The sequence below is a fragment of the Gymnoscopelus braueri genome (genome assembly GCF_963280865.1).
Source record: "Gymnoscopelus braueri genome assembly, chromosome: 8".
Lineage (NCBI taxonomy): Eukaryota > Metazoa > Chordata > Actinopteri > Myctophiformes > Myctophidae > Gymnoscopelus > Gymnoscopelus braueri.
In genome coordinates this window covers 46,487,450-46,506,113 of record NC_137609.1, presented here as the reverse complement: position 1 = coordinate 46,506,113, position 18,664 = coordinate 46,487,450, and the positions used below count along the sequence as shown (strand labels likewise).

The following is an 18,664-nucleotide window of genomic DNA, read 5'->3' as shown; positions in this document are numbered from 1 at the left end:
CACTACATCTCAAAGGCAAATATTGTATTTGCACATCAATTATTTGAAAACTTTAGTTACTAGTTAGCCTACTTTGTAGATTTTTTGATTATTATTACAATACATACATTACCCTCTTCAGCCCTATACATTTCGGCCATTTGAAGAATAGACTTTTACTTGTAACAGAGTATTTCTACATTGCAATATTGCTACTTTTCCTTAAGTAAAAAATGTGAGTTATTTTTCTACCACTGGCTACAGTATATTTCTGTCTATCAAATGCTTCAAATTCTCCCAACCTATACTTAATAGTAGGAATACTGTATCAGATATACTCATTGGATAGTAGCCTGCATATTAAATTAAATAGACTTCACTCTCTGTTATGTGTAAACACATAATGGCTTGTTGCTCTAGTCTAGAACAGCACTGGCCTACTTGGGCAGTTGTGTTGAACTTGAACTTGAGCTTGGGGAACAGCGCCTCTCTTGGTATGACTCCAGAATGACCTGTATGCAACCTTGCAGACAGCATTGAATGAGCATGTGTGTGTGTGTGTGTGTGTGTGTGTGTGTGTGTGTGTGTGTGTGTGTGTGTGTGTGTGTGTGTGTGTGTGTGTATATTTATTTATATATATATATATATATATATATATAGCGAGAGAGAGAGAGAGAGAGAGAGAGAGAGAGAGAGAGAGAGAGAGAGAGAGAGAGAGAGAGAGAGAGAGAGAGAGAGGGAGAGACACAGGGAGAGAGACAGAGAGAGGGGGCACCATATGTTATGAATGTATACAACACTTATTTGAGGATCATTCATATTTATATTGATTTAGTGATAATACATGCAAACCCATTAGAACAAGCATAGGATAGGCCTATATCTGTCCTCAATTCTTTGACCAGATCCAGATTGTGTTCGATTATATTTAGACTTTATTGTATAGAGGGAGATTTGTTTTCCACACACAGATATATAGCTAAACAGAAGCATACAGATAAAGATACATACATCCTAGACCAGTTAAATCCTGTTAAAGTAAGCTCTCCTGCAGGTTCAGTCTGATTAACATGTGTTTTATGTGCTAATGACCAATTATTAAATCATTTGTTTTGATAACTGTCTGGTGTAGAGGGTGTAAAGAGACTATGGTGTTCACAGCTTTCAAGTATAATTGTAATAGGCTATTTGAATGTAAGGTTAAATACATTACCCTATAGGCTACACTGTAATACAACTGTTTCAGTGTAAGAGCGTCAGACAGGCCTACACTGCAGCCAAGCCTATATATGCCGCTGAGTTTCAGCGATAATTTGGTAAATGTCAAATTTGCGGTGAACCAGCAGCCATCTGAAACGGTGTACATTTTTTTCATTTCCTGTGATCTCTGTTAAAAATGTGTTTCCTGTTCTAAGCAGGCGAGATTGTTGGGAATCAATGTCACACGGGGGTAACAAGAACCATCTGACAGCCATATTGAAATCCCATTCAGCCAACACGGTAACACAGGAAAAGCAATAGGCCTGCCTCCTTTTCCACACTCACTTAATGCATGTAACTGCGTTTTAACATCCCCCACGAGCGCAGCTCACAAAAGGGAAATGGGATGCCTGTAAACCGATGGGGTTTATAATCCTTCCCTCAGACAGCCAGGCAGGCACGGTCCAGTAAATCATTTGACGAAGGAAAGAGAATGAAAACGCCATCAGGTGAAACATCTGAAGAAGCCATTACTGAGGTCCTACAGTATGGGAGGTTGAGGTCAGCTCCAAGAACATGCAGCTTGGAAAAGAGATGGCTGAGCCTGCAGTGCAGCGCGCTGGGCCACCCTAGAACAGTGGTTCTCTATACATTTTCATGCCAAGGACCCCCGAATTGATACATATATGGCAGCGGGCCCCTGTTTGAAAAATATGTTGTGCCAGGGACCCCACACAAGATAAGATTTGTGTTGTTAGATTAGATTGAGTTCTACAACCGTCTAATACTGTACTGTAAGTGGGGAGATAACAGTCTAGAGAAAGTCAAACCTATGATCTGCAAAGTCATTCTTTTACACATTAGCTCACTGGACTAACTTTTAGCCGGTGAAATAATTGTGAAATTAAACTGTTTCTCATTCAATTCAATTCCATTCCATTCAATTCAATTTCCAATTCACTCAAACAAGTTGACCTGCAACATGTCATGTTTCAGCTATATGGCTGCTGCCTCCACATGAGGACACGGACAGCAGCCCTAACGTAGTTATTGCATTATATTGAGTCACAAATTGCATGCCATCAGTACACAGAGCAGCTCAGTGGATATTATTACAACTGATTAACCCCTTTCAACCTATAGCATCCTTGTTGTAGGTGAACTTTTTCAAAGTTAAAAGGAATGAAGTTTAAAGGGTTACGAAATAGAATAAACCATGCTATCGTTGAGTGTCCATGTCAGCCCAGAGAATCTTTGTTTGTTACATTTCCAAATATAGGTAGGTGACTAGGTCTGTCTTGTCAGTCGGGCTGTACAAGGACTTCATGGTTACTCCCATACAGAGCCTATATATGTAGTAGCACAATACAAGAGATCTAGCATAAAAGATACAAGGCCCTTCAAAGGTCTGTCCGGATAATGTTTAATCTGTATTTTCTGTGTCATTTTGGCACGCAACACATACATCGAAGTATAAGTCAGGCTTTAATCAGGCCTAACCGAGTGTCTTAAGAGGCCTATAGTAAAGTTTAAAAAAGCGCCATGAATTTTCTGTTTCTCATATAGGCTGACGGATCAGTGTAGCATGTGGTAGTCGTGTGCTGTTGCACCACAGAGAGAGAGAGAGAGATGGGGTGTGTTGGTGTTGGTAGTGAGGAGCAGGAGGAGGAGATGGGGTCCCCACAGACCCCTCTGGTTCTCTCCTCTCGTCAGTAAGGGGCCCTACAGGGACCGTTCACTCCAGCGCACAGCGTCCCACTGGCAATTTGTTTTGCTAAACCCACCAACACACCACTGCACCCTTCGAGAAAAAAAAAAAAAAACATCTCTCCATTTCCTCTCTTAACTCCCCCCCTTCCCTCTGTTCCAATCTCGCTCTCTCCAACACCCCCCCGCTTCCCCCCCACCCCCCCACTCCTCCATTCATTCCGGGTCCTCTGGGGAGCCCAATTAGGGCCGTCTCTTTCTGTCTCTCCCACACACATAGATCTAACCAGAACTCCCCACTTCTCCGTGTCATCTTATTTAATCAAATAAGGGGCCCCTCTGGAGGGTTTCCGCTTGATTTAAGAAGTCTGCACGCTGGATGCAATTTTAATTAAGGTAGCCTTTTTTAGAAAGACACACAATCAACGAACGGGAGACGGGGAGGTGAGGATGCAGCAGCATGCGTGCATGCATGATGTGCATGCAGGGTGCGTGCTAACAGAATGCAGCTTGCTTGTACATTTCCCTGACATTTAAACTTTACGCCCATTCAGCTGAGCGTCTTATCAACTCTATAAGTTTGGTGAGGGTTCGAACTTCGAATCTCAGTTAGGACATGAACGTGCAAGCCTATAGAGAATAAACTCCTGATCATGGAATATCAACATATAATAGTACGCCTAAAAGTTCAAGGGGTCTGAGACTTGCACATCATTTATCATGACCTGTTTTTCAGCTGAACATATACTGTATTTCTGCTGAGCAACGGGGTCGTACAACAAAGCGTACATTAGCCCTTAGTGCAGACAACGTGCCTGACTGTGATCCTTGAAAAGATCACAATCATCACTATAACAATGTGTAGATTTTCATGGACAAGTAGCATTAAAAAAGTCTCCTAGGAGTCCTCTGCTGAGAGTAGGCCTACATCGCCATCTAGTGGTGTAGTGTGAGTAAACTGATAAAACCCTGTTAAAGGACTGTATTTAAATAAAAGGGGGATTCATTTGTTTTGTTTTAAAACAAGACCAGGAGACCTGGTTCTGCCAGACCCAAAATGAAGTCCTAGTATGTAACACACCTACAAACCACTTTATAACTGAAGTTCATGATGTCATGAATAGTTCGTGACGAAAGGGGACGTCACAAACTTTTTTTTGGCTGGGGCCGGAGGACAAATGACCCCTGCCCATGTATGGACGAAACAGATACAAAGCCTCATGTAAGCCCGACCCCTTGGGTCTGGCAAAAAAAAGTATAATACTGTACCTACCACTGTGACTGTGTCTACTGTCACATAGTGGGGTAAAAGGCCCCCTTCCTATATTCAAATTGGCTTAAGGGAGGGCGGATGGACCTCTGACACCACGCTCATGTCACGGGCGAACCTCTGACGTCACGCTCATGTCACCATGACTCAGCCATAACCATATATGTGCTAAACAAATAAAGTTTGATTTGATATAAGGAGCTACGCCCAAATATGGAGTGTGTTGTCTAACCTCAATGTGTCGTCATGGCATCAGCAAACAAATCAGTCAGAATCAGAATCAGAATCAGAATCAGTTTTATTGTCACATCACAGGTTTACAAGGTAAAAAAGTGGGTGAAATTCTTTTTTGTACATCGTTCCCATCGCAACGTTAGTTTCCATAGAAAGAAGAGGGGGGGGGGGAGAAGAAGAGGGTGGGGGGCAAGTGGGAAGGAGATCAAAACAAGAGAGCAACAGAAGGCCAGACAAGTTAGTTATCTACTTGTCTGGCCTTCTGTTGCTCCATATATGGGCACAAAAGGGGGTATACCCATATATGGGCATAAAAGAGACAAGGACTGACAAATAGAGATCTCCATTTATGGGCATAAAAGGGACAAGGACTGACAGATACAGAGATCTCCATAGAATAATAATAAATGTTTATTGTCCCCAAGGGGACATTTGTCTTCACAAGTCTGTTAAAAAACAACAGCAGACAATACATGAGGTCCCCACTGTACACAGAAAACCATCGTATCGACGGGGCAGTTTGTTTAATATAACAAAACTCTTGCTAAAACCAACCCTTTCCCACTTCAAGGTTCTGTATCTTCGCCCAGATGGCATGAGGTCGAAGTAGCGATACAGGGATGATCAGTGTCATTTGTTATTGAAAGTGCTAAGCGTGTGATGGCCTTAATGTTCATATCAGACAGTGTGGGTGTGGGAAGTCCGATGATCTTGGAAGCAATACGGGGTAATACTGAAAAGTGTGTTTCTGTTAGGCATGGACAGTATAGTGAAGAAACATGCAGAACAATAAAACGGAACAGGTTGAATAATGCTTTTGTACAGTAATAAGAGAAGATGAGGGATAACATGAAGGCTTTGCTGAAAACATTCATAATGTGTTGATCAAACTTAAGTCTATTGTCCAAAGTGAGTCCAAGATATGTGAAACTGTCAACCTGTTCCACTGTTTTACCATGAATGAGGAGTGGGTTAAGTCCAGTGTGGGTTGTTTCAATGACCAGTTCTTTTGTTCAACTCTAGATAGTTGTCAGTGCACCACTGTGTAAAATGAGAAATGGTGTTCTGGAAGTCCGTAATGGAGTTATTGTCATGAAGCAGCCCGTGAATGGCAGTCATCAGAGTATTTAAAGTATGTGATGTTGGTGGGTAAAGGGCTAATACAGTCATTTGTGTAGAGGAAGGGGCTGAGGACACAACCCTGATTGATGAGAATGATGTACTGTACCTACTTTAACTGTTTGAGGTCTATTACTAGATAGAGGACTGACAAATACAGAGATCTCCATATAGTATGGGCATATCAGTCAGATTGGCGGTGCGACGTAGGCGTGAGGGCCGCAAAGCGGCCCGAAATCTAGAGTTGCGGTCCGAACCGCTAGTTGGATAAAAGTCCCCTTGGCTGTATTTCTCCCAAAATCACCAAATGCCACCAAATGCTACAATAATTTAACACAGTTCTTGACTGTGTAGTTATTCCAACAAAACAATATTGAGGTAAATTGATATTTTTGGGCGGTGAAACCGCCCCTATAAGTGAGGTTTGGATATTTGTACAACAAATCCTGCGCTGTGATTGGCCAAAAATGTACCCCGCCTAACCCTGCACCGTGATTGGCCAATCACAGTCTATTCAGGACTGTGATTGGCCAGTGTCACATGACACATGTGCATAGCCCTATATAAGAAACCATAACTTAAAAAGAACCATAATTTTGTTTTTTATCATAAAGAGTGTTTCAATAAATGTATTTATTTTTTGTACATGATTGGTTGACTCCATTCAGTATTGTGATTAGCTAGCAAGACACCGCCCACTTCACACAGGGTGTTATTTTTTTTTGTAATCCTGAAAAAGTTGTAAACACAGTTCTCCGCTAGGGTTTACAATAAATAATCCACAATCCAATATAATCCAAAACACAATTTAGTCATTATGACAATTAATTCCCTCCCAGCTGCCAGTGCGGAGACCCCACCGGGAGGACGTGGCACATGGCCCTCCTACTCCTCAGACTCAACTTTCCGCACTGTCCCGTTGGGGCAAATGGCTTCTATGGGCACTTCACCCCTTTAGTTCTATTTTGTTTTAAATAGTTAGTTATAGTCAAAACTGAGTACATACTGTATATAAATATTGGTAGGACACACTAACAATCTATTTACATACTTAAAGGTAGATTAAGTGATATATTCTTTGGTAATTTTTGTTTTGTTTTGATAAAAGGTTAAAGTACTATATTCTGATAGTAATCATTGCTACAGAGCGTTTGTTCGGTCACAGGAGTCTCTCCAGCTCTTTAGTACACAGGTAGGTGGCAACATCTAAGCCAATCAGGAGAGAGCACTGAAAATGCATTTTCTGTTTTAGTAAAGAGCTGGACAGACATACTGTAGGAGACTCCTTTTACTGAACAAACACTCTATAGCAATGAGTACTATCAGTATATTGAGCTATTTAACACTTATTTTAACCAAAGTAAATCACTTACCCTACCTTTAACAGTATGTGATAATAATTTATAATGAATATACAAATGAAATTATTTGTACACCTGAATGTGGAATTAAACTTAATTTGAGTCAACGACGCAATATTCCCAGGGTGGGCTTTTTGACCACAAGAGGCAACAGGACCCCTTTACACAATGTTATTTTGTGTGCTATAACAAATATATCTAATGTTTCAATTTAGTACTCTTATATGGGTATTGGCTAAAGCATTGCCAAAATGCACATATTTTATTTATATAATATAAAGTATTCTAAATGGTCATAAAATAGCCATATCTCTTAAGGGGGCCCATTACCACCACACTGTCTCGACCCCCCCATTTTAGCAGTTTTGTTTGAGATCGTTTTAAGCATTCGTAACTCGCTCATGAAAACGGTTGTATTAATTATTTTTTGATATTTAATTAGATAGTTGAATATTGTCTATGTATCAGGAATCTAATGCTGAATTTATACGCCGTTGTATGATGGTGTTGTGTGATGAAAATAGCCTGAAAATAGCCGATCTACAAGCGCACAACACACCTGGGTCATACATTCTGAAACAATTTTTTGACGTCCAGGTCATGTTTGATGGCAGTGTGTACGATACATCTTGGCACTGATTGGTCCGGTTTGCGAGATTAGCCCCAGACAGACAGACAGACAGACAGACAGACAGACACACAGCGACGAAAACATAACCTCCCACTTTGACTTCTTCTTGGTAGAGATAATATTATGAGAATGACTAAGAACAGTTTGTCAATCACCCCAACACCAAGCCTACCAGTCCCACTGTTGTCCCCATGACAACCAAGTGCAAAGGTCAGAGGTCGGTTCTACTGTCGGCCCTCATTTTTCTTTCCTTCCGAAGATGAACCACTGTTTTTATTTCCATCGGAAGATGAATCACTGTTTTCCCGCTCTGACGCCATCTTCTTGTATGCCAGCTCAAACACTTTAAGTGATGCCTGCTGGAGGTCGGTGGCAGCCTGCTTAATATTCTTAATATCTTCCACGTCCTTGTTGGTCAGGAGATCCCTAACGTTGGAGATCGCCTCCTTCAGCTTGGCGCACTCGTCTGCTGGAATCTTATCCTTGAACTCCTCCATCTTGGACTCTGTGTCGTGGGTGATGCCCTCGGCCATGTTGACGGCCTCTATGCGGTCCTTCTTCTTCCTGTCCTCCTCGGAGTACTGCTCGGCATTTCTGATCATGTTCTCGATGTCGTCTTTACTGAGACCTCCGGAAGCCTGGATGATGATCTGCTGTTTGCGGCCAGTACCCTTGTCCTTGGCCGAGACGTGAACGATACCATTGGCATCAATGTCCAAGGTGACCGTAATCTGAGGCACGCCGCGGGGGGCGGGGGGTATCCCCACCAGGGTGAACTGACCCAGCACCTTGTTGTCGACCACCATATCTCTCTCTCCCTGGCACACCTTGATTTCCACCTGACTCTGTCCGTCCGCTGCCGTGGAGAACACTTGGCTGTACCTGGTGGGAATGCTGGTGTTCCTGCTGATAAGTCTAGTGAAGACTCCACCCAGGGTCTCGATTCCCAGCGACAGCGGCGTCAAATCAAGTAGCAGCACGTCTGTGACATTGCCAGCCAGGACGCCGCCCTGGATGGCTGCTCCCGAAGCGACGGCCTCGTCTGGGTTAACCGACTTGCTGGGAGCGCGGCCAAACAGGTCCTGAACCGTCTGCTGGACCTTGGGCATACGGCTCATGCCTCCGACCAGCAGCACCTCTTGGATGTCTTCCTTTGACACCTTGGCGTCCTGCATGGCTTTCTGGCACGGAGCCACGGTGCGGCGGATCAAGTCGGCCACGATCCCCTCAAACTGGGAGCGGGTCAGCTTCATGCTGAGATGTTTGGGGCCAGAAGCGTCCATGGTCAGGTAGGGCAGGTTGATATCGGTCTGCAGCGAAGAGGACAGCTCACACTTTGCCTTCTCGGCGGCCTCCCGGACTCTCTGTAGGGCCATGCTGTCTTTCGTCAGATCCACACCACACTCTCTCTTGAATTCCTTGACAATGTGTTGTAAGAGCTGCTGGTCAAAGTCCTCTCCTCCCAGGAAGGTGTCTCCATTGGTCGATTTCACCTCAAACACACCCGTCTGCATTTCCAGAATTGATATATCAAACGTGCCTCCTCCCAGGTCATAGATTGCAATAGTCTTACCCTGATTCTTGTCCAGTCCGTAGGCCAGAGCCGCAGCTGTTGGCTCATTGATGACACGGAGGACATTGAGACCAGAGATCTCACCGGCATCTTTAGTCGCCTGTCTCTGGGAGTCATTGAAGTAGGCTGGCACGGTGACCACTGCATCCTTCACACCGTGACCCAGGTAGCTCTCTGCTGTCTCCTTCATCTTCCTCAGGATGAAGGCTCCGACCTGGCTTGGTGAGTAGAGTTTCCCTTGAGCCTCCACCCAGGCATCGCCGTTGGACGCACGCACAATCTTGTAGGGAACGTTCTTCAAGTCTTTCTGGACGTTTGGGTCATCAAAGCGCTGCCCTATAAGCCTCTTGGTCGCGTACAGGGTGTTATTGGGGTTTGTTACAGACTGCCGCTTAGCGGCCACGCCCACCAGACACTCCCCGTCTGATGTGAAGGCGACGACGGAGGGGGTGGTCCTAGCTCCTTCTGCATTCTCCAACACCTTGGCCTGTTTCCCCTCCATGACGGCCACACAGGAGTTGGTGGTTCCCAGGTCAATACCAATGACCGTGCCTTTGGGGGCCTTAGACGCATAGCCCTTCCTGGAAAGGGCTCTAAGTGCATCCAGTTGGAAGCCCTGTGAAGGCAGAGTCTTGTGGATGTTTCTTACAATGTTCAGCATGGTGTCAGTATGTCAGAGCAATGGGTGAGCAGTTCAGTGGAATACTTACCATATATCTGCCAGATATATGAGTCATCAGGCATGATGTCATATTGACAGCCTAATTATGGAATTACGGAGCGGACCTCTGACATCACGCTCATGTCATGATGTCACCATGACTCAGCCATAACCATAGAAGGAGTTCCCAATGCAGCTACACCCAAATATGGAGTGTGTTGTCACAATGTGTCGTCATGGCATGAGGCGCAAACAAATCTGTCAGCTCCATATATGGGCACAAAAGGGACATGGACTGACAGATTCGGAGATCTCCATATATGGGCATAAAAGGGACTAGGTCTGACAGATACAGAGATCTCCATATATGGGCATATCAGCATGCCCATATATGGGCACATACTGATGACATCAGGGATCTACATGTATATGGAAATTAAAGGGACAAGGACTGACAGATACAGAGATCTCCATATATGGTGTGAAGTCTGACCAAAGTCAACACATGGAGATCGTGTCAAGTTCAGTCGGATCGGCGGTGCGACATAGATGTGAGGGCCACGTAAAGGACCATAACAAATACCAACGACTGGTTATCTAAACCTGAGCCAAGACCCGCTGCAATGGCGTCCAGGCAGAACTTAAACTGAGATGTTCAACCCAAGTGGTGACGTAATGCCAGAGGGTGAAAGAGAATCAGTGGGAAGGGCTCTGTAGTCTCCGAAGTATCTGGGTTGTTAGGCCAGATACCCTGGCTAGTACATGGTAAGCTCCCGATCAGAGCTTTAAGGATGCATAGTGACCCGAACCTCTAGTAGTGAAAAAAGCGTGTACAAGTTCACAATGCGTTGTTGTGAACTTGTAGACTGGCTATTTCCACTATCTTACAATAAATACATGGAATCTCATACCCTAGGTGGGGTTGGTGAAAGGACCTCTCTGTGTGGAGTTTGCATGTTCTCCCTGTGTCTCCTAGGGTAGGTACCCTCACAAAAAATGCAGTAATCCTGGTCTCTATACTGCCTCCCCGTGGTCAGCCGGGGCGCCTGATGGAGGGGAAAGGAACTGGTTGGAATATTGTGTTCCTTCCACGCGCTACGTCTAACCAGGGAACCTCCCCCCTGTCGGGTGATAAGAAGTGGATAAGAAGCTAGTGGCTTGCTAGCTCTCATGCATTGAAGGAGGCATGAGCTCGGCTCTAGGCTCTCCCTAGGCTGGCAGAGGGAGTGTAGCGCCCAGGATTACATAGGCAATTCGCACTGGGTGAAAAAAAGTGTTACAAAATCTTTGTATATAGAGTATGTATGTCTGTCTGTAGTTCACATATTTCGTCTGACCGACCAATTTCAAATTCCACGCATGAGAACCACCAATCTGACCATTATGCATGCGCATATATGGGAATGACCGACTTCAAACTCGGTGCACGCATTGGCGAGGACTCGAGGGGGAGTGGTGCCCGGCGTTGAGTCGTTCGGATATAGGCGGTTGTCCAGAACCGCCGATTCCGACCGATATGTCCATATATAGGCTTATATATGGACATCCAGTTGTCCAGATCCGCTGATCCAACCAATATGCCCATTAATGGGCATGCCCATATATACCAGTAGGCATATATTGATGACATCAGGGGTCTCCATAGCCTAAGGAACACAGATACATAGATCTCCATATATAATAATAATAATAATAATAATAATAATAAACTTTATTTGTATAGCACCTTTCATGACATGAAATGCAGCTCAAAGTGCTTTACAGAGCAAGAATACAACTACAATTACAACTAATTTAACAACAAAGCAAAAAAAGAAAAGCAAAAGCATAACAACACAGAGATTTAAAAAACAACCAAAAAATCAACTAAAAGCAAGAGTGAAGCTGTGTTTTAAAGCTATTCACAGAAGCTGCCTGTCTTAAATTAATGAGAGTTCATTTTTTTTATCAATCCTAAAAACAACCGGGAGCCAGTGTAGTGAAGCTAGAACTGGAGTAATATGTTCTCTCATCTTAGTTTTAGTTAAAAAAAACAAGTTGTAATCTCTCAGTTGTTTTCTTTGGCAGGCCAGAGTAAAGTGCATTGCAGTAATCAAGCCGTGGATCAACGTTTTTGCATCATCCAACGACAGATAGGCTCTAATTCGCTTAATATTTCTAAGATGAAAGAAAGCAATCTTGGTAACATGATTAATGTGTGTATTAAAATTCAATTCAGAATGGGCATAAAAGAGACATAGACAGACATATGGGTAGCCTACAACAGGTAGTCTACCAACATGGGTACAACATGTATTGCATAACCGGGTGGGGCATGCATACACACACACACACACACACACACACACACACACACACACACACACACACACACACACACACACACACACACACACACACACACACACACACACACACACACACACACACAGTTCATGTGTACTATAGGAACTTAAAGATGTTATGTTATGGATGTTGCTCCTTGGTCTTGCCTACAAAGGTGGTTGTTGTCACTCCACTTCATGAAGCTGACAAGTCAGGACCCCCAAATTAACATGTATTTGGCCAAGGACCCCCAATCTGAAAATGTGTTGTGCCAGGGACCCCCAGAAGAGAAGATTTATGTAACATAAATTCAAACTTTACAACTGTAAACAATTTCAAAAATAGCAGAGCGGCACGAGGTGACGCGCTGTGAGCTTGTAGATCTGCTGTTTTTGAATAGCCAACACATATAAATGGATAAAGTGGTTAAAATAATTGTGATGCTATTATTAGTTACTTTTGCTGGGGACCCCCTGGAACCCCTGGGGGTCCACTTTGAGAACCACTGGGCAAGTGTGTGTATACAATGTTATCTAAATGTATGATTAAGAGCTTTATCTCTAGTCTACTTTCATACTAGTAATGATATGTTACAAATGGTTAAATTATGTATGATCTGCTCTCACACAAGGTTTTTTAGTGTTAAATTATTTTTGACCAATCAATCAATTTGACCTCATGTAATTATAATGGACATATAGTATCTGAAAAGACGTGCAGGCGTAAGGACACTCAATTGAGAATGTTTCTAACTTCCATTTCTACTGAAACTTCTGGACTACAGTTATGCACAAAGCCTATTTCACCCTCAGGATTAACCTGTTTAACTATTGAAAACCAGGTATTACCCGTAAGGGGTCCTATTTGGACCCCCTTGGCGGTCCCCAGACCCAACCTTGAGAACCACTAATCTCTATAAACAGACATCGGCTACTTGGGAAGTCCTGTCATAAATTCTGTGTGTCAACTCCAATTCCATTTGTGGCCACAGCGAGCAGCCAAGCAGTTAAAGCAGAATTTCCACATCTAACCCAAACTATCACTTATTCCCCTCAGAGGATAAATCGTCATCCATAAAAAAATATATAAATAAAAGAAACATCTGAATTTGGTCGAAACACAGTCAGTATTTGTTCCTAATATTTTATTGTAATTTCTTCTTAGGTATTTTGTACTCTTCGGCAGTAGCTTCATTTTAAATAAGGCATTCCGATCAGAAAATGACTATGGACAGATGTTGCGATACATGGCAACAAGTCATTCTATAAGCGGCTATGCAGATGTTTCAGTGTAGTTTGGGGAGGCAGGAAGGCGCTGCCTGTGCGTTCGCCTGCACTTCACTCGATAGAAAGATAACAGGTAGGACTGCTTAGTAATTTCCCTACACTACCAAACAATGTACAATTGTGACGTGATTTGCATTTCCATTACAAAATGTGTCAGGTACTGCCAATCCAACCCAACACGTAAAAAATGCAAATGAGATTGTAAGAAGCACACACTACAGCCACAGCCTTTAAAAATTATAATTAGGGAAAAAAAGGTAATGTTCTAATCTTACAATCAATCAGTTAAAACCTCTAAGGTGATTGGCACCTTGCAAAAGTAAGATATTTGCACATTCTCTGCACATTTGATTTCTTTCCAAATTATCCTTACCTCCGGTGCAACATGCCAACGGATCTCCTCTTAGCTATGCTAAGAAACAGCCCAACCCTCTTAGGGCAGTGATGACGTGTGTACACGCTTCTAAAGCGGCAACGTCTACAGTACATGTAACTGCCAGAATGAAGGAAACACTTGAGTAAATGAGGTATTCTATTTATTGATTCCACACTAGGGTGGTCTCAAGGCAGGTGTGATGCCATCACAACTAGGCTGGTGTGTAGAAAAGCTCAGCCAGACCCACGTTGTGACAACCGAGTCTTGAAGCAGAGATGTGAGTGACCTTGAGAGTCTGAAAGGCTTCTGGGCAGGAGCTCCTCTGCTGTTCCAGACACTCCAGACAGAATCTATGCCAAGGCACACTGAAGCTGCTCCCGTGCCCTATTAAGCCATTTTTAATTGGTGCCTACTTTCTTTTGGTACAAGGCAAAATCCGTAGGGTTAATTTAACTCACAAATGTAAATGTTTTACACTTTCAGAGTTAAATTAGCACTCCAAAGTTTTGCTATGTAGTTACCATTATATCCAGTCCGGTTCCAAACCAGGCTTTCTTAAGTGCCATGCCGCAAAGCAGGCCTAGCCACCTTCATTTGCCCCGATCATTGATTTGAATGACTGAATACTAAAAAACTTTTGATATAAGCACAAAGTTCAATCCATTTTACATGAAATGTAATTGATTGTCATCATAACATTACCTTTCAGACAACTCTTTCCAACTATAAAAGAAAATTTAACTTATGTGTGGGAGTCTTTTCCTCCAGATGACCCCAGAGTGCCTTTGTGTGCCATGCTGATAGTGTTAAGACATTGCCAATTACCTAATGCAGTGAAGATTGCCTGATTATGCATCTTTCCTTTTGGAATTTTTATTCAGTCTCCAGGCTTGTGACTTCTCTTCCTTAATTCTGGCCCCTCCAAAATGTCAACTGTCAGATAGATGTTTTCGTCTGTCTGTTTTTAGGAGGAAGGTTGTAGCGGTGATGAAGTGTAGGCTGTTGCTCTGTCTGTCCGATGTTGTAGAGAAGTGTTAGTTTGGGGGCAACCATAGCTGAGTGGGTAAAGAGGTCATCTGGGAATTGAAAAGTCGCCGGTGCGACCCTCATCCTGCCAAGTCTGTGTGTCACAGTGTCCACGAAAAAAATGTGTGCTCATCTGAGCACCCATCTGCGGGGTGATTGCAGAAACGTAATATTCCTCTCTTTCCTTTCCCTTTTAAAGGTTGCAGTAACAAAGGAGTGAGAGATTTGAGCAAGTGTAGGAGCAGCCTCCATATTGAAAACCCTTAGCGATGCAAATCATCTCTCAGTACTCAGTGTGTTGATCGGGTGTGTGATTACCCTGTTTTTGCCCTTAAGATACTAGTAGATTAAGGCTTTTGCATAAGCTACATTTTACCATGGCTAGTCGGACTCCTTTTTAAGATTAGAGTGTCGCTGTGCATGACGTCACATTTTAGAAGACTGCATCCCTCGCAAGGGATCACATCCAGCCTCAGTAGAAGAGTCTACGATGACGCATGACTCGGGTAAAAAAAAAAAGACGTTACACTCCCAATAGAGCAATAATATTCATAGTGGACCAAAAAGGCTTGATTTCCTTGTTTGCATTTGTTTTTGTTTGTCAAGCATCTTCTTATGTTCATTAATTATGTTGTGAGGCATTAGAGAGCGAAGAGGTTGATCCTCTTTTCTGTCGCTTGCATCAGTGTGAGTGTCTCTGCCGTGCCGTCGACAGGGAAGGGTTATCGTTTCGTTTTCGTCCGCTTTGTCGACACGCCACCGTCTGGTATAGCTTCCTGAACGAACGGGTACGGCTATGAGTGTCATGAAGGACAGAGGGGACAGGATTTATCCAGGTCAACCCTGGAGCAGCACCCAAAGCAACACTGGTTTATACAAAGGGCATTTTGCATGTGTTTGTGCAGTCTTTCAAGCTTTTCATTCAGTTTCCTTCCGTGTTTTAATGTTTGTTTGTTTTTTTGCTGTTGTTGAAGAAAAGAAAAAAAAAACAGGATGTTCCATTCAAGTCTGACGTTCAGTTTAATCGGTTGGAAAATCTATTGTAGAATCCTTGTGATTCTTTGGACAAATTTCAGGAATTTGCCTTTTGCTAATATTTTTCTAAAGAACTAAAGCAGATTGCTATTAATATTATATACACTGTCATATAAAATTGTACAGATGAATTATATCCTCATAGCGAGTTGTTAAGCATTACTATGTTTTTCTTTTTTTTTGGTATTCATGTTCAAAGTATTGGTAGTATTTCTGTAGTCGATGTGTTCACAGCTTTTGGTTTTTCTGTCCCATTTCAAAACTAAGGAAACCTCACACATTTTTAAAGGTCGTTAGAAAACCTGCAGAAGTTTTAGCTCTAGTTCTAGCGCTTGTCTCACGATACCGTGTGTATGTCATGGATTCACATTTCTTACGATTCACCCTTTCATTTTACACCTTAATATTGTTGAGAAAAAGCTACACATTAAGACCTATGCCTTGATTTACATAGAAGCGTTACATGTTGGTGTAGCACGTCATGTCATGTCACGTCATGTCACCTTCCAGTCTTTAATGACAAGCTGTTTTTGCCACAATGTGTGATAAACATTGTACTTGGTGCCCGGGCTGTTGTTGTAACTATCACCACAGTAAAATCTGTCGTTTTTAACTGAGTATACAAGTGGACATGGGTCCATTTTTACTTTCTGACTTAACTACTTAAAGCCCTTTTCAAAATGTTTGATCTACACGCTCAAATTGTAGATCTGCTATTTTTGAACATTTCTGAAACTTTTTCCAAATGTTGAAAGTGGTTAAATAAGCAGTACAGAATTTGCTGTGCATGACTCTTGTTGAGTATGAAAGGCGTCTCAAAGATCAAAGGGGAGACATTTGGTTGACCATAAATGTCTCCTCTTATGGCAAATTGTGGGGAAAGTGTGGGGAAGAAATTGCTAATGCATAATTATTATTGATCAGAGACTATTATCAGAATGCAGATAGGCATTCTGCAGTGTCTACATACAGATGGTCTTCAGCAGTCCCCAAGTCTTTTTATTTTATTTTAAATATGCCTGTTGCCTGGACTACCATCTACCAGACATCATTGAGACGTCAGTCATTGAGGTTTGCTTTGTTTTCTTTGTAAATGAATGAAATATGAGGAAAGATTTTATACCAAATATAGATCATTTTAGATACTCTTTCATTGTTTTTATTTTATTTTTTGCGTCCCATAAATAACTTTATTCGTGACCTCAATTTAGTTTTGGCCAGGGCCATTACGTTTGACCATATTTGTACAGCTATAAAGTAGCTTCCATGAGAATTCAATTTGTGCAATGATATTTCTTGTAAAGGCTGAGAAATGATTTCTTTTAAACTAAACTTCACATTGAAGTTCCCCTAAATGTTACAAAGGAAAACCACCTTTGACCAAGAACAAGTGTCCCTGATGATGAAAAGTTTGAATTCACCTTTTGACTTAAAAAAAAACAACTTTCGATTGGTACCATTGGCGAAGGCGCCCAATGCGGTTTTATGGAATTTCACGATGGCATTGCGTGTTTTTGTTTTGTGTGTTACAGAGCGTTGTACAGTTCCCTTGTAGTTTCGAAGGACTTGGTCCTTTCTAATTTTTTTGTGTGTTCTTTTCTTTTGTACTGACCCTTTTTTTTCTTTTTGAAGTGAGGAACTCATCCACCACGTCCGCTGGTTCTTTAGTCGTATCTCTCAAAGCTCAGGTGGAAATCACTTTTTTGAAGATTCCTTGTGTCACTAACAATAAGGCCGCCACCTCGCCTCCCCTCTAGAACCGAGCAAGGTGTCGCCGGCCGCTGTCATCAGCTGGTCTATTTTTTATATTCAGATATTGTAGACCTCGTGGTCATCAGCAATGAGAGGTTGATTCCTCCTTCACGGACATAAAAAAAAGTTCTCTTGTAACCCTTACGACGAGTGTCTTTTTTTAATGTCTCTGGTCATTTTAAAGTCATTTTCACAAGCTCTGCTCTCAGCACTGTACGACAGACCCTTATACAATATGGAGAAGCAATATCACTGTATGAAACTCACTATGTATTATTGTTATTATTATTCACTAGCACCCTAGGTGTGATAATTGAAGTAAATATCTTTTTTACAAACACAGTGTTGGCGTGTGGTGTTTTTTTTCCTTCTACCTTTTCCACGTGAACTGACATGAATAAGGTGAAAGACTCAAATAATTTACTGTAGGTCTTTCTCTTAGATGTCAACACAAATATAAGGTATAATTATAGAAGATTTCAAAACAACTTAAATTAGTTTGACCAGCGATCTCATACTGCGGCTTTTCCATGGATTTCAGAAAAAGGAGAATATCTCTACTAGTTGTGTGGCATGTGAATACAAAATCCATGTTGTATTATTTGTAGTATGTGTTATTTTCTTTTTGTTTTACATTTAGTATTTTAAAAGACATGCAGGCATAAGGACACTCGATTGAAAATGTTTCCAACTTCCATTTCTAATGAAACTTCTGGACTACAGTTATGCAAAAAGCCATCATCCTCAGGATTAACCTGTTTAACTATCGACATGAGGAAAACCAGGTATTATATCACAACTGAAGTGTGGCCAGTAATGCAACCTAGTTGACAGTTTCTACCTGTAGAGGTCAGTGCAGCATTAGTTTACTGCAGTGTGACATAGGGTGGGAGTCATTGGTTTAACCTTTTAAACCCTATATGGTTGACCGGAGTCCCTCAGGGCTCTAATACTGTATTGTATACTGTGTATTTTCTTTTTTCTGTTATTGGGTTTAAGTGGTTTAGCTGCTGTCTCTTCAGAACCTGAACCACTCCAGAACCTGCAGTGTGGACAAAGTACTCACCCTCAGTAACTTTAACTACAAGTGGAATTTGCTGTCAAATTCGTACTTAAGTACTGGGCGTAC

At 42.3% G+C, this 18,664-nt stretch overlaps 2 protein-coding genes across 2 annotated transcripts in view; both read right to left on the bottom strand.

Annotated features, from left to right (window-relative positions):
• The window catches only part of pom121 (POM121 transmembrane nucleoporin), a 357,082-nt gene that overhangs the window by 54,116 nt on the left and 284,302 nt on the right, over window positions 1-18,664 (bottom strand). The window lies entirely within an intron of this gene.
• On the bottom strand, window positions 7,726-9,735 carry LOC308090879 (stress-70 protein, mitochondrial-like; the record flags this gene model as incomplete). The annotated part of the gene is made up of 1 exon (XM_080436151.1): window positions 7,726-9,735. One exon carries the CDS (start codon window positions 9,733-9,735, stop codon window positions 7,726-7,728), a length of 2,010 nt encoding a protein of 669 aa, XP_080292277.1.